This window comes from Blennius ocellaris (assembly GCF_963422515.1).
Source record: "Blennius ocellaris genome assembly, contig: SCAFFOLD_100, whole genome shotgun sequence".
NCBI classification, from domain to species: Eukaryota; Metazoa; Chordata; class Actinopteri; order Blenniiformes; family Blenniidae; genus Blennius; species Blennius ocellaris.
Window position 1 is genome coordinate 105,753 of NW_027662296.1, and position 16,748 is coordinate 122,500.

Sequence of the window (16,748 nt, forward strand, 5' to 3'; positions counted from 1 at the left end):
TCCTCTTGTTCGGCAGGGTCTCGCGGTCGTGGCGATGCCCTCGGTTTGTGGCTGAGAGTCACGGTTTGCAAACAGTTAAGAGTAGTTCGGGGAGTTTAAAATCGTTGGTTTTCGGGGAGAATTTTCCATCTCCCCATGTTAATGGATGACAGGAGCCAAAAAGGCGATTAGGGGGTGGGGAGCTTGGACGGCTAATAAAAATTAAACTGGACTAGGTAAGAAAAATTCCCTCTAAATATTTGTAGTAAACAATCTCCTCTATTTTTGTATATCTCAGTTTAACCGATACGACCTTCGCCCTATGATGGTTTAGATTTTCCGTTTCTGCCTTTTTTTGCCTTTTTTGGGCGAACACCTTACTTTGAAAGGCAAATAGCGGCCTTCCTGTTGGAGTTAGGTCAAAAGTTAGAGCGCGTGAGTCGTAGGGCTCGAGTAGACGAACAAATTTCGTATTCGCGACATTTCTCTACGACATTCCTACGGACCGTGGCGGGCGATTGCAATTTTCTAGGTGGCGCTAGAGAGCCATTTTTGGATTTTCCTGGAATGTTTTGACATGGTCACCGGCTCTATGCGATTTTTCACGAGCCTGTCAAATTTGGTGAGTTTTTGAGCGTGGCTAGGGGGTCAAATATGAGCGTAACGAAAAAGAAAAATATATAATTAAAGCTGCAAGCAGCATTGGTCGGGACCTCGAGATTGCCCGTCGGGGGGGTGGCTATGAACGGTTAATTAAAAAAAATATTATTTAAGCAAAAAAAAAAAAAAAAAAAAATTAGTACTTTTATTTTGAAAAAACGGCGTCAAAACCAGCTAATTAGCTAGTGATTTGTGATTGCAGCACCCCCATTAGGCTACCTACCAAATTTCGGCTCAATCGGACAATGCTTGCTCGCATGCTAACAGGCATGCTAAGCCGCAAGCTAGCCGAGCTGCCTGAAAATGTCTGTTGGGTACTCCTCAGATGGCCCCGATCCTGAATCTGGTCTTACTTCAATTGTAGTGTGAATGACACTGCACTTATGGAACAATAAAGGTTTTTCAAAAACTTCCACCGACATACATATGAGGGCCTCAGGCCAAGCCTCCTACAGCGGTCAGTGTGGGACGATTGAGTGACCTGGTTGAGTGCCGGGCCTAGGAGGCCCGGCCTTTGTCGGCGGTGCACGGTGTGAATGACGCAGCACTTATCGAACATGAAAGGTCTTTCAAAAACTTCCACCGACATGAATTTGAGGGCCTCAGGCCAGGTCTCATACAGGTTTTGCATGTCCTCATGACAGGAGAACATGAGACATGAGAGTGAGGTCAGGTCACATGAGAGTAACCTGACCTGAGAATGACTGCTGAGGTCACTCTCAGGTCAAACTGCAGGATATGACAGGCTGTCAATCACACAGCAGTGATGAGCCTGAAGCTACAGGAAGTTGCCCATATATGGAGTGATGCACTGACCAATCACAGTGGAGAATTTCACAGCTGCACCGAGCGCGGACACTCTGACGGCAGAGTGAGCCAGGGAGGATTATATTAGAAGATTTTGCGAACAACTGCTCATAATCTATACTTATCGGGGGAGTATGTGGATAAAAATACCATACTTTTGTAGGAATTTTTGTCCTCTTTAAGATTGTGTACGTTTGGAAGCAGTCGGAGGTAAACTTTGGACACCAGGGTGCGCTGTTTGGCGACAACGCCGGATATCTCCCATCAGGATTCAATGTAAAAATGTAGAATGAAAAAAATGTTACTGTGTCGCTTTAACTCATCATTCTGGGGACTTGTTGTGGAATTTTCCCCACATATGTTACATCCTCTTGTTCGGCAGGGTCTCGCGGTAGTGGCGATGCCCTCGGTTTGTGGCTGAGAGTCACGGTTTGCAAACAGTTAAGAGTAGTTCTGGGAGTTTTAAATCGTTGATTTTCGGTGAGAATTTTCGGTTTCCCCATGTTAATGGATGACAGGAGCCAAAAAGGCGTTTAGGGGGTGGGGAGCTTTGACGGCTAATAAAAATTAAACTGGACTAGGTAAGAAAAATTCCCTCTAAATATTTGTAGTAAACAATCTCCTCTATTTTTGTATATCTCAATTTAACCGATACGACCTTCGCCCTATGATGGTTTAGATTTTCCGTTTCGGCCTTTTTTTGCCTTTTTTGGGTGAACACCTTACTTTGAAAGGCAAGTAGCGGCCTTCCTGTTGGAGTTAGGTCAAAAGTTAGAGCGCGTGAGTCGTCGGGCTCGAGTAGACGAACAAATTTCGTATTCGCGACATTTCTCTATGACATTCCTACGGACCGTGGCGGACGATTGAATGTGTCTAGGTGGCGCTAGAGAGCCATTTTTGGATTTTCCTGGAATTTTTTGACGTGAGATTGTGGCGTGCCACACTTTTGGCGAGCGTTCCAAATTTGGTGAGTTTTTGAGCGTGTTTAGGGGGTCAAATTTGGGATCCCGGCGCGAAAGAAAAACGAACCAAAAAATAATAATAAACATTCGAAAAACAATATAGAATTTCGCCACCAGGTAGTGGCCGACGCCCCCTTCGGGGGCGTCGGCCACTCTGAGAGGGTCAGGAGAGTAACCGGATGAGTGCGGGCCCTCCTTCGGAGGGCCCGCACTGTTGGCGACGACGAAATCCAAAAGAGACCTGCCGTTGGCATGGGCCTAGGGCCCAGCCGTTGGCGAGGTCCCTAATTAAAGCTGCAAGCAGCATTGGTCGGGACCTCGAGATTGCCCGTCGGGGGGGTGGCTATGAACGGTTAATTAAAAAAAATATTATTGAAGCAAAAAAAAAAAAAAAAAAAAAAATTAGTACTTTTATTTTGAAAAAACGGCGTCGGAACCAGCTAATTAGCTAGTGATGTGTGACCGCAGCACCCCCATTAGGCTACCTACCAAATTTCGGCTCAATCGGACAATGCTTGCTCGCATGCTAACGGGCATGCTAAGCCGCAAGCTAGCCGAGCTGCCTGAAAATATCTGTTGGGTACTCCTCAGATGGCCCCGATCCTGAATCTGGTCTTACTTCAATTGTAGTGTGAATGACACTGCACTTATGGAACAATAAAGGTTTTTCAAAAACTTCCACCGACATACATATGAGGGCCTCAGGCCAAGCCTCCTACAGCGGTCAGTGTGGGACGATTGAGTGACCTGGTGGAGTGCCGGGCCTAGGAGGCCCGGCCTTTGTCGGCGGTGCACGGTGTGAATGACGCAGCACTTATCGAACATGAAAGGTCTTTCAAAAACTTCCACCGACATGAATTTTAGGGCCTCAGGCCAGGTCTCATACAGGTTTTGCATGTCCTCATGACAGGAGAACATGAGACATGAGAGTGAGGTCAGGTCACATGAGAGTAACCTGACCTGAGAATGACTGGTGAGGTCACTCTCAGGTCAAACTGCAGGATATGACAGGCTGTCAATCACACAGCAGTGATGAGCCTGAAGCTACAGGAAGCTGCCCATATATGGAGTGATGCACTGACCAATCACAGTGGAGAATTTCACAGCTGCACCGAGCGCGGACACTCTGACGGCAGAGTGAGCCAGAGAGGATTATATTAGAAGATTTTGCGAACAACTGCTCATAATCTATACTTATCGGGGGAGTATGTGGATAAAAATACCATACTTTTGTAGGAATTTTTGTCCTCTTTAATAGTGTGTGGGTTTGGAAGCAGTCAGAGGTAAACTTTGGACACCAGGGGGCGCTGTTTGGCAGGAACGGCAGATTTGGCTCCATCCGCTATAGTGTTAAGATTTCGGACGAGAAAAATTTTACTGTGTCGCTTTAACTCGTCATTCTGGGGACTTGTTTTGGAATTTCCCCCACATATGTTACATCCTCTTGTTCGGCAGGGTCTCGTGTACGTGGCGATGCCCTCAGTTTGTGGCTGAGAGTCACGGTTTGCAAACAGTTAAGAGTAGTTCGGGGAGTTGTAAATCGTTGATTTTCGGCGAGAATTTTCCGTTTCCCCATGTTAATGGATGACAGGAGCCAAAATGCCGATTAGGGGGTGGGGAGCTTGGACGGCTAATAAAAATGAAACTGGACTAGGTAAGAAAATTTCCCTCTAGAGTTCAGTAGTAAACAATCTCCTCTATTTTTGTATATCTCAATTTAACCGATGCGACCTTCGCCCTATGAGGAGTTAAATTTTCCGTTTCTGCCTTTTTTTCCCTTTTTTGGGCGAATACCTTACATTGAAAGGCAAATAGCCGGCTTCCTGTTGGAGTTAGGTCAAAAGTTAGAGCGCGTGAGTCGTAGGGGTCGAGTAGACGAAGAAGTTTCGTATTCGCTGTTTTTCTCTACGACATTCTTACGGACCGTGGCGGGTCATTGCAATTTTCTAGGTGGCGCTAGAGAGCCATTTTTGGATTTTTGGGGAATTTTTTGACGTGAGATTGTGCAGTGCCACACTTTTGACGAGTCTCCCAAATTTGGTGAGTTTTTGAGCGTGTTTAGGGGGTTCGGAGGGCCCGCACTTTTGGCGACGACGAAATCCAAAAGAGACCTGCCGTTGGCTGGGCCTAGGGCCCACCCGTTGGCGAGGTCCCTAATAATAAGAAACATTCGAAAAACAATATATAATTTCGCCACCAGGTAGTGGCCGCGCCCCCTTCGGGGGCGCGGCCACTCTGAGGGGGTCAGGAGAGTTCTGGATGAGTGTGGGGCCTCCTGCGGAGGCCCCACACTTTTGGCGACGACGAAATCCAAAAGAGACCTGCCGTTGGCTGGGCCTAGGGCCCACCCGTTGGCGAGGTCCCTAATTAAAGCTGCAAGCAGCATTGGTCGGGACCTCGAGATTGCCCGTCGGGGGGGTGGCTATGAACGGTTAATTAAAAAAAATATTATTTAAGCAAAAAAAAAAAAAAAAAAAATTGTACTTTTATTTTGAAAAAACGGCGTCGGAACCAGCTAATTAGCTAGTGATTTGTGACCGCAGCACCCCCATTAGGCCACCTACCAAATTTCAGCTCAATCGAACAATGTTTACAAGCATGCTAACGGGCATGCTATGCCGCAAGCTAGCGGATACACCGGAAAATCTCAGTGTGGTACTCCCCAGGTTGCCCCGATCCCAAATCTGGTCTTACTTCAATTCTAGTGTGAATGACACTGCACTAATGGAACAATAAAGGTTTTTCAAAAACTTCCACCGACATGAATTATATGGCCTCAGGCCAGGCCTCCTACGGAGGTCAGTGTGTGACATGAGAGTGACCTGGTGGAGTGCCGGGCCTAGGAGGCCCGGCCTTTGTCGGCGGTGTGCGAAGGTGTGAATGATGCCATAAAGGTTTTTCACAAACTTCCACCGACATGAATGTGAGGGCCTCAGGCCAGGTCTCGTACAGGTTTTGCATGTCCTCATGACAGGAGAACATGAGACATGAGAGTGAGGTCAGGTCACATGAGAGTAACCTGACCTGAGAATGACTGCTGAGGTCACTCTCAGGTCAAACTGCAGGATATGACAGGCTGTCAATCACACAGCAGTGATGAGCCTGAAGCTACAGGAAGCTGCCCATATATGGAGTGATGCACTGACCAATCACAGTGGAGAATTTCACAGCTGCGCCGAGCGCGGACACTCTGACGTCAGAGTGAGGCAGAGAGGATTATATTAGAAGATTTTGCGAACAACTGCTCTTAATCTATACTTATCGGGGGAGTATGTGGATAAAAATACCATACTTTTGTAGGAATTTTTGTCGTCTTTAATAGTGTGTGGGTTTGGAAGCAGTCGGAGGTAAACTTTGGACACCAGGGGGCGCTGTTTGGCAGGAACGGCAGATTTGGCTCCATCCGCTATAGTGTTAAGATTTCGGACGAGAAAAATTTTACTGTGTCGCTTTAACTCGTCATTCTGGGGACTTGTTTTGGAATTTCTCCCACATATGTTACATCCTCTTGTTCGGCAGGGTCTCGCGGTCGTGGCGATGCCCTCGGTTTGTGGCTGAGAGTTACGGTTTGCAAGCAGTTAAGAGTAGTTCGGGGAGTTTTAAATCGTTGATTTTCGGCGAGAATTTTCCGTTTCCCCATGTTAATGGATGACAGGAGCCAAAATGCCGATTAGGGGGTGGGGAGCTTGGACGGCTAATAAAAATTAAACTGGACTAGGTAAGAAAAATTCCCTCTAAATATTTGTAGTAAACAATCTCCTCTATTTTTGTATATCTCAATTTAACCGATACGACCTTCGCCCTATGATGGTTTAGATTTTCCGTTTCTGCCTTTTTTTGCCTTTTTTGGGTGAACACCTTACTTTGAAAGGCAAATAGCGGCCTTCCTGTTGGAGTTAGGTCAAAAGTTAGAGCACGTGAGTCGTAGGGCTCGAGTAGACGAACAAATTTCGTATTCGCTGTTTTTCTCTACGACATTCCTACGGACCGTAGCGGGCGATGACAATCTTCTAGGTGGCGCTAGAGAGCCATTTTTGGACTTTGTGGGGATTTTTTTTTATTTTATAAAATTTTTCGCCACTTCTGACGATCCTGCCAAATTTGGTGAGTTTTTGAGCGTGTTTAGGGGGTCAAATTAGAGCTCAAAGAGGCGTCAGGAGTCCCAAGAAAGAATTAAAGCTGCAAGCAGCATTGGTCGGGACCTCGAGACTGCCCGTCGGGGGGGTGGCTATGAACGGTTAATTAAAAAAAAGATTATTTAAGCAAAAAAAAAAAAAAAAAAAAATTAGTACTTTTATTTTGAAAAAACGGCGTCAAAACCAGCTAATTAGCTAGTGATTTGTGATTGCAGCACCCCCATTAGGCTACCTACCAAATTTCGGCTCAATCGGACAATGCTTGCTCGCATGCTAACAGGCATGCTAAGCCGCAAGCTAGCCGAGCTGCCTGAAAATGTCTGTTGGGTACTCGTCAGATGGCCCCGATCCTGAATCTGGTCTTACTTCAATTGTAGTGTGAATGACACTGCACTTATGGAACAATAAAGGTTTTTCAAAAACTTCCACCGACATGAATTATATGGCCTCAGGCCAGGCCTCCTACGGAGGTCAGTGTGGGACATGAGAGTGACCTGGTGGAGTGCCGGACCTAGGAGGCCCGGCTTTGTCGGCGGTGTACAAATTACAAAAGAGAGCTGCCGTTGGCCAGGCCTGCGGCCTGGCCTTTCGTAAACTGTGGCTCAAGCCCGTTGGGGTGGCCACGATCCTCTAGACCAGTTAATGATCATTTTTTAAGCGTTTAAAAAACAGTACTTTTTTAATTAGTTTTATTTTGAAAAAAACGGCCTCAAAACCAGCTAATTATGTAGTGATTCATGACCGCAGCGGCCCCATTAGGCCACCTACCAAATTTCAGCTCAATCGGATAATGTTTGTTAAAATGCTAACGGACATGCTAGGCCTATGTGATCCTGAAAATGTCACTGAGATGCTCCCCCTCCCCCTCCCCCGGTCCCCGGAGCAGGATTGCGCAATCCTGTTGTAGATTTTCACAGCAGCTGCACGTCACTTTGATCGTTAACTGAGAGACCTAGAGTGTGAGAGAGTGAAGATGAATTCCAGAACTTTGCGAACAACTGCTCTGAATCCATAGTTATCGGGGGAGTATGTGGATAAAAATACCATACTTTTGTAGGAATTTTTGTCCTCTTTCAGACGGTGTGGGTGTGGAAGCAGTCAGAGGTAAACTGTGGACACCAGGGGGCGCTGTTTGGCACTAACGGCAGATTGGGCTCCATCCGCTATAGTGTTAAGATTTCGGACGAGAAAAATTTTACTGTGTCGCTTTAACTCGTCATTCTGGGGACTTGTTTTGGAATTTTCCCCACATATGTTACATCCTCTTGTTCGGCAGGGTCTCGTGTACGTGGCGATGCCCTCGGTTTGTCGCTGAGAGTCACGGTTTGCAAACAGTTAAGAGTAGTTCGGGGAGTTTAAAATCGTAGATTTTGGGGGAGAATTTTCCGTTTCCCCATGTTAATGGATGACAGGAGCCAAAATGCCGATTAGGGGGTGGGGAGCTTGGACGGCTAATAAAAATTAAACTGGACTAGGTAAGAAAAATTCCCTCTAAATATTTGTAGTAAACAATCTCCTCTATTTTTGTATATCTCAATTTAACCGATACGACCTTCGCCCTATGATGGTTTAGATTTTCCGTTTCGGCCTTTTTTTGCCTTTTTTGGGTGAACACCTTACTTTGAAAGGCAAATAGCGGCTTTCCTGTTGGAGTTAGGTCAAAAGTTAGAGCGCATGCGTCGTAGGGCTCGAGTAGACGAACAAATTTCGTATTCGCGACATTTCTCTACGACATTCCTGCGGACCGTGGCGGGCGATTGCAATTTTCTAGGTGGCGCTAGAGAGGCATTTTTGGACTTAGTGGGGATTTTCTGACACAGTCTTCGCATTTTCGCGAGTCTTGACGAGCGTGCCAAATTTGGTGAGTTTTTGAGTGTGTTTAGGGGGTCAAATTTGAGGCGATCGACGAATTTTTAGGTGCAAAAAAAATATAATAGGAAAAAGAAAAAGAAACATTCGAAATACAATATACAATTTCGCCACCAGGTAGTGGCCGCGCCCCCTTCGGGGGCGCGGCCACTCTGAGGGGGTCAGGAGAGTTCTGGATGAGTGTGGGGCCTCCTGCGGAGGCCCCACACTTTTGGCGACGACGAAATCCAAAAGAGACCTGCCGTTGGCTGGGCCTAGGGCCCACCCGTTGGCGAGGTCCCTAATAATAAGAAACATTCGAAATACAATATATAATTTCGCCACCAGGTAGTGGCCGCGCCCCCTTCGGGGGCGCGGCCACTCTGAGGGGGTCAGGAGAGTTCTGGATGTGTGTGGGGCCTCCTGCGGAGGCCCCACACTTTTGGCGACGACGAAATCCAAAAGAGACCTGCCGTTGGCTGGGCCTAGGGCCCACCCGTTGGCGAGGTCCCTAATTAAAGCTGCAAGCAGCATTGGTCGGGACCTCGAGACTGCCCGTCGGGGGGGTGGCTATGAACGGTTAATAAAAAAGACAATTTTTTAAGTAAAAAAAAAAAAAAAAAAAAAAGACTTTTATTTTGAAAAAACGGCTTTAAAACCAGCTAATTAGCTAGTGATTTGTGATTGCAGCACCCCCATTAGGCTACCTACCAAATTTCGGCTCAATCGGACAATGCTTGCGACCATGCTAACAGGCATGCTAATCCGCAAGCTAGCTGAGCTACCTGAAAATGTGTGTTGGGTACTCCCCAGATGGCCCCGATCCTGAATCTGGTCTTACTTCAATTCTAGTGTGAATGACACTGCACTTATGGAACAATAAAGGTTTTTCAAAAACTTCCACCAACATGAATTATATGGCCTCAGGCCAGGCCTCCTACGGAGGTCAGTGTGGGACATGAGACTGACCTGGTGGAGTGCCGGGCCTAGGAGGCCCGGCCTTTGTCGGCGTGAACGAAGGTGTGAATGATGCATCAATGAAGGTTTTTCACAAACTTTCACCGACATGAATTACATGTCTCAGGCCAGACCTCGTACAGGTTTTGCATGTCCTCATGACAGGACAACATGAGACAAGAGAGTGAGGTCAGGTCACATGAGAGTAACCTGACCTGAGAATGACTGCTGAGGTCACTCTCAGGTCAAACTGCAGGATATGACAGGCTGTCAATCACACAGCAGTGATGAGCCTGAAGCTACAGGAAGCTGCCCATATATGGAGTGATGCACTGACCAATCACAGTGGAGAATTTCACAGCTGCACCGAGCGCGGACACTCTGACGGCAGAGTGAGCCAGAGAGGATTATATTCAAAGATTTTGCGAACAAGTGCTCTTAATCTATACTTATCGGGGGAGTATGTGGATAAAAATACCATACTTTTGTAGGAATTTTTGTCGTCTTTAATACTGTGTGGGTTTGGAAGCAGTCAGAGGTAAACTTTGGACACCAGGGGGCGCTGTTTGGCGACAACGCCGGATATCTCCCATCAGGATTCAATGTAAAAATGTAGAACGAAAAAAATGTTACTCTGTCGCTTTAACTCGTCATTCTGGGGACTTGTTTTGGAATTTTCCCCACATATGTTACATCCTCTTGTTCGGCAGGGTCTCCTCGCCGTGGCGATGCCCTCGGTTTGTGGCTGAGAGTCACGGTTTGCAAACAGTTAAGAGTAGTTCGGGGAGTTTAAAATCGTTGATTTTGGGGGAGAATTTTCGGTTTCCCCATGTTAATGGATGACAGGAGCCAAAAAGGCGATTAGGGGGTGGGGAGCTTGGACGGCTAATAAAAATTAAACTGGACTAGGTAAGAAAATTTCCCTCTAAATATTTGTAGTAAACAATCTCCTGTATTTTTGTATATCTCAATTTAACCGATGCGACCTTCGCCCTATGATGGTTTAGATTTTCCGTTTCGGCCTTTTTTTGCCTTTTTTGGGCGAACACCTTACTTTGAAAGGCAAATAGCCGGCTTCCTGTTGGAGCTAGGTCAAAAGTTAGAGCGCGTGAGTCGTAGGGCTCGAGTAGACGAACAAATTTCGTATTCGTGACATTTCTCCACGACATTCCTACGGACCGTGGCGGGCGATTGCAATTTTCTAGGTGGCGCTAGAGAGCCATTTTTGTATTTTCATGGAATGTTTTGACATGGTCACCGGCTCTATCCAATTTTTCACGAGCCATCCAAATTCGGTGAGTTTTTGAGCGTGTTTAGGGGGTCAAATATGAGCGAAAGCGTAAAAAACGAAGATAGAATTAAAGCTGCAAGCAGCATTGGTCGGGACCTCGAGATTGCCCGTCGGGGGGGTGGCTATGAACGGTTAATTAAAAAAAAGATTATTTAAGCAAAAAAAAAAAAATAAAAAAAAATTTGTACTTTTATTTTGAAAAAACGGCGTCGGAACCAGCTAATTAGCTAGTGATTTGTGACCGCAGCACCCCCATTAGGCCACCTACCAAATTTCAGCTCAATCGAACAATGTTTAGTAGCATGCTAACGGGCATGCTATGCCGCAAGCTAGCGGATACACCTGAAAATCTCAGGGTGGTACTCCCCAGGTTGCCCCGATCCCAAATCTGGTCTTACTTCAATTCTAGTGTGAATGACACTGCACTTATGGAACAATAAAGGTTTTTCAAAAACTTCCACCGACATGAATTATATGGCCTCAGGCCAGGCCTCCTACGGAGGTCAGTGTGTGACATGAGACTGACCTGGTGGAGTGCCGGGCCTAGGAGGCCCGGCCTTTGTCGGCGGTGTGCGAAGGTGTGAATGATGCCATAAAGGTTTTTCAAAAACTTCCACCTACATGAATTATATGTCCTCAGGCCAGGCCTCCTACGGAGGTCAGTGTGTGACATGAGAGTGACCTGGTGGAGTGCCGGGCCTAGGAGGCCCGGCCTTTGTCGGCAGTGTGCGAAGGTGTGAATGATGCAATAAAGGTTTTTCACAAACTTCCACCGACATGAATTACATGTCTCAGGCCAGACCTCGTACAGGTTTTGCATGTCCTCATGACAGGAGAACATGAGACATGAGAGTGAGGTCAGGTCACATGAGAGTAACCTGACCTGAGAATGACTGGTGAGGTCACTCTCAGGTCAAACTGTAGGATATGACAGGCTGTCAATCACACAGCAGTGATGAGCCTGAAGCTACAGGAAGCTGCCCATATATGGAGTGATGCACTGACCAATCACAGTGGAGAATTTCACAGCTGCACCGAGCGCGGACACTCTGACGGCAGAGTGAGCCAGGGAGGATTATATTCAAAGATTTTGCGAACAAGTGCTCTTAATCTATACTTATCGGGGGAGTATGTGGATAAAAATACCATACTTTTGTAGGAATTTTTGTCCTCCTTAATACTGTGTGGGTTTGGAAGCAGTCAGAGGTAAACCTTGGTCACCAGGGGGCGCTCTTTGGCAGGAACGGCAGATTTGGCTCCATCCGCTATAGTGTTAAGATTTCGGACGAGAAAAATTTTACTGTGTCGCTTTAACTCGTCATTCTGGGGACTTGTTTTGGAATTTTCCCCACATATGTTACATCCTCTTGTTCGGCAGGGTCTCGTGTACGTGGCGATGCCCTCGGTTTGTGGCTGAGAGTCACGGTTTGCAAACAGTTAAGAGTAGTTCGGGGAGTTGTAAATCGTTGATTTTCGGCGAGAATTTTCCGTTTCCCCATGTTAATGGATGACAGGAGCCAAAATGCCGATTAGGGGGTGGGGAGCTTGGACGGCTAATAAAAATTAAACTGGACTAGGTAAGAAAATTTCCCTCTAGAGTTCAGTAGTAAACAATCTCCTCTATTTTTGTATATCTCAATTTAACCGATGCGACCTTCGCCCTATGAGGAGTTAAATTTTCCGTTTCTGCCTTTTTTTCCCTTTTTTGGGCGAATACCTTACATTGAAAGGCAAATAGCCGGCTTCCTGTTGGAGTTAGGGCAAAAGTTAGAGCGCGTGAGTCGTAGGGGTCGAGTAGACGAAGAAGTTTCGTATTCGCTGTTTTTCTCTACGACATTCTTACGGACCGTGGCGGGTGATTGCAATTTTTTAGGTGGCGCTAGAGAGCCATTTTTGGATTTTTGGGGAATTTTTTGACGTGAGATTGTGGAGTGCCACACTTTTGACGAGTCTCCCAAATTTGGTGAGTTTTTGAGCGTGTTTAGGGGGTTCGGAGGGCCCGCACTTTTGGCGACGACGAAATCCAAAAGAGACCTGCCGTTGGCTGGGCCTAGGGCCCACCCGTTGGCGAGGTCCCTAATAATAAACATTCGAAATACAATATATAATTTCGCCACCAGGTAGTGGCCGACGCCCCCTTCGGGGGCGCGGCCACTCTGAGAGGGTCAGGAGAGTTCTGGATGAGTGTGGGGCCTCCTGCGGAGGCCCCACACTTTTGGCGACGACGAAATCCAAAAGAGACCTGCCGTTGGCTGGGCCTAGGGCCCACCCGTTGGCGAGGTCCCTAAAAAATATATAAGAAACATTCGAAAAACAATATATAATTTCGCCACCAGGTAGTGGCCGCGCCCCCTTCGGGGGCGCGGCCACTCTGAGAGGGTCAGGGGAGGTCCTGGATGAGTGTGGGGCCTCCTGCGGAGGCCCCACACTTTTGGCGACGACGAAATCCAAAAGAGACCTGCCGTTGGCTGGGCCTAGGGCCCACCCGTTGGCGAGGTCCCTAATTAAAGCTGCAAGCAGCATTGGTCGGGACCTCGAGACTGCCCGTCGGGGGGGTGGCTATGAACGGTTAATAAAAAAGACAATTTTTTAAGTTAAAAAAAAAAAAAAAAAAAAAAAAGACTTTTATTTTGAAAAAACGGCGTCAAAACCAGCTAATTAGCTAGTGATTTGTGATCACAGCAACCCCATTAGGCTACCTACCAAATTTCGGCTCAATCAGACAATGTTTGCGACCATGCTAGCAGGCATGCTAAGCCGCAAGCTAGCCGAGCTGCCTGAAAATGTCTGTTAGGTACTCCCCAGATGGCCCCGATCCTGAATCTGGTCTTACTTCAATTGTAGTGTAAAAGACACAGCACTTATGGCACAATAAAGGTTTTTCAAAAACTTCCACCGACATGAATTACATGGCCTCAGGCCAAGCCTCCTACAGAGGTCAGTGTGGGACATGAGAGTGACCTGGTGGAGTGCCGGGCCTAGGAGGCCCGGCCTTTGTCGGCGTGAACGAAGGTGTGAATGATGCATCAATGAAGGTTTTTCACAAACTTCCACCGACATGAATTACATGTCTCAGGCCAGGTCTCATACAGGTTTTGCATGTCCTCATGACAGGAGAACATGAGACATGAGAGTGAGGTCAGGTCACATGAGAGTAACCTGACCTGAGAATGACTGGTGAGGTCACTCTCAGGTCAAACTGCAGGATATGACAGGCTGTCAATCACACAGCAGTGATGAGCCTGAAGCTACAGGAAGCTGCCCATATATGGAGTGATGCACTGACCAATCACAGTGGAGAATTTCACAGCTGCGCCGAGCGCGGACACTCTGACGTCAGAGTGAGCCAGAGAGGATTATATTAGAAGATTTTGCGAACAACTGCTCTTAATCTATACTTATCGGGGGAGTATGTGGATAAAAATACCATACTTTTGTAGGAATTTTTGTCGTCTTTAATACTGTGTGGGTTTGGAAGCAGTCAGAGGTAAACTTTGGACACCAGGGGGCGCTGTTTGGCAGGAACGGCAGATTTGGCTCCATCCGCTATAGTGTTAAGATTTCGGACGAGAAAAATGTTACTGTGTCGCTTTAACTCGTCATTCTGGGGACTTGTTTTGGAATTTTCCCCACATATGTTACATCCTCTTGTTCGGCAGGGTCTCGTGGGCGTGGCGATGCCCTCGGTTTGTGGCCGAGAGTCACGGTTTGCAAACAGTTAAGAGTAGTTCGGGGAGTTTAAAATCGTAGATTTTCGGCGAGAATTGTCCGTTTCCCCATGTTAATGGATGACAGGAGCCAAAAAGCCGATTTCGGGGTGGGGAGCTTGGACGGCTAATAAAAATTAAACTGGACTAGGTAAGAAAAATTCCCTCTAAATATTTGTAGTAAACAATCTCCTCTATTTTTGTATATCTCAATTTAACCGATACGACCTTCGCCCTATGATGGTTTAGATTTTCCGTTTCGGCCTTTTTCTCCCTTTTTTGGGCGAACACCTTACTTTGAAAGGCAAATAGCGGCCTTCCTGTTGGAGTTAGGTCAAAAGTTAGAGCGCGTGAGTCGTAGGGGTCGAGTAGACGAAGAAGTTTCGTATTCGCTGTTTTTCTCTACGACATTCTTACGGACCGTGGCGGGTGATTGCAATTTTCTAGGTGGCGCTAGAGAGCCATTTTTGGATTTTTTGGGAATTTTTTGACGTGAGATTGTGGAGTGCCACACTTTTGACGAGTCTCCCAAATTTGGTGAGTTTTTGAGCGTGTTTAGGGGGTTCGGAGGGCCCGCACTTTTGGCGACGACGAAATCCAAAAGAGATCTGCCGTTGGCTGGGCCTAGGGCCCAGCCGTTGGCGAGGTCCCTAATAAGAAACATTCGAAATACAATATACAATTTCGCCACCACGTCAGAGTGGCCTTCGGGGGCCCCGGCCACTCTGAGAGGGTCAGGGGAGGTCCTGGATGAGTGCGGGCCCTCCTTCGGAGGGCCCGCACTTTTGGCGACGACGAATTCCAAAAGAGACCTGCCGTTGGCTGGGGCCTAGGGCCCAGCCGTTGGCGAGTTCCCTAATAAGAAACATTCGAAATACAATATATAATTTCGCCACCAGGTAGTGGCCGACGCCCCCTTCGGAGGGCCCGCACTTTTGGCGACGACGAAATCCAAAAGAGACCTGCCGTTGGCTGGGCCTAGGGCCCACCTGTTGGCGACGCCCCCCTTCGGAGGGCCCGCACTTTTGGCGACGACGAAATCCAAAAGAGACCTGCCGTTGGCTGGGCCTAGGGCCCACCCGTTGGCGACGCCCCCCTTCGGAGGGCCCGCACTTTTGGCGACGACGAAATCCAAAAGAGACCTGCCGTTGGCTGGGCCTAGGGCCCACCCGTTGGCGAGGTCCCTAAAAACATTCGAAAAACAATATACAATTTCGCCACCACGTCAGAGTGGCCGGGGCCCCCTTCGGGGGCCCCGGCCACTCTGACAGGGTCAGACAGTGTCGGAGGGCCCGCACTCATTCGGTATCGACGAATTCCAAAAGAGACCTGCCGTTGGCTGGGCTTAGGGCCCAGCCGTTGGCGAGGTCCCTAATAATAAGAAAAAACATTCGAAATACAATATATAATTTCGCCACCAGGTAGTGAGGGGGTCAGGCCCACTCTCTGAGGGGGTCAGGAGAGTAACCGGATGAGTGCGGGCCCTCCTTCGGAGGGCCCGCACTTTTGGCGACGACGAATTCCAAAAGAGACCTGCCGTTGGCTGGGGCCTAGGGCCCAGCCGTTGGCGAGGTCCCTAATAAGAAACATTCGAAATACAATATATAATTTCGCCACCAGGTAGTGGCCGACGCCCCCTTCGGGGGCGTCGGCCACTCTGGGAGGGTCAGGAGAGGGCCTGGAGGCCCTTCGGAGGGCCTGCACTTTTGGCGACGACGAAATCCAAAAGAGACCTGCCGTTGGCTGGGCCTAGGGCCCACCCGTTGGCGAGGTCCCTAAAAACATTCGAAAAACAATATACAATTTCGCCACCACGTCGCCACCACGTCAGAGTGACAGGGTCAGACAGTGTCCGAATGAGTGCGGGCCCTCCTTCGGAGGGCCCGCACTCCCTAATAATAATAAACATTCGAAATACAATATAGAATTTCGCCACCAGGTAGTGGCCGACGCCCCCTCCGGGGGCGCCGGCCACTCTGAGGGGGTCATGAGAGCAACCGGATGAGTGCGGTGGGCCCGCACTTTTGGCGACGACGAAATCCAAAAGAGACCTGCCGTTGGCTGGGCCTAGGGCCCAGCCGTTGGCGAGGTCCCTAATTAAAAAATAATGGAGCGATTAATGGATTCTTATATGATTGTCAGTTGCAGCCCTGGTGGACAGTGAATTGTCCAGTGCAGCACCTTGTTCTTCTACCAAGCTTTGAGCTGTGGAGCTCCACACGGCTCTGCCACAGTCACAGGACTAAAGTCTCAGTTTCTCATGGAGATCCTCAGTGTGGATCATGTCATATCAGCCTGATGTCTGACCTTTACTGGAACACAACCTGCACTGCACACAAACTCTACATGGAGTCTTACTGTAGAGTCTCCAGACCACACAGTGGATTCTCCAGAAAACCAC

The 16,748-nt window shown here is 47.9% G+C and overlaps 1 protein-coding gene across 1 annotated transcript in view; it reads right to left on the minus strand.

Annotated features, from left to right (window-relative positions):
- LOC308147907 (NACHT, LRR and PYD domains-containing protein 3-like) overlaps positions 1–16,748 on the minus strand; it is a gene marked incomplete at both ends in the record, with an annotated part of 71,745 nt that overhangs the window by 47,031 nt on the left and 7,966 nt on the right. The window contains one exon of the mRNA XM_080521291.1: positions 16,706–16,748. This exon is cut by the window's right edge and continues 140 nt beyond it. Within this exon, the coding sequence (XP_080377417.1) occupies positions 16,706–16,748 (43 nt within the window). The remainder of the gene's footprint in view (positions 1–16,705) is intronic.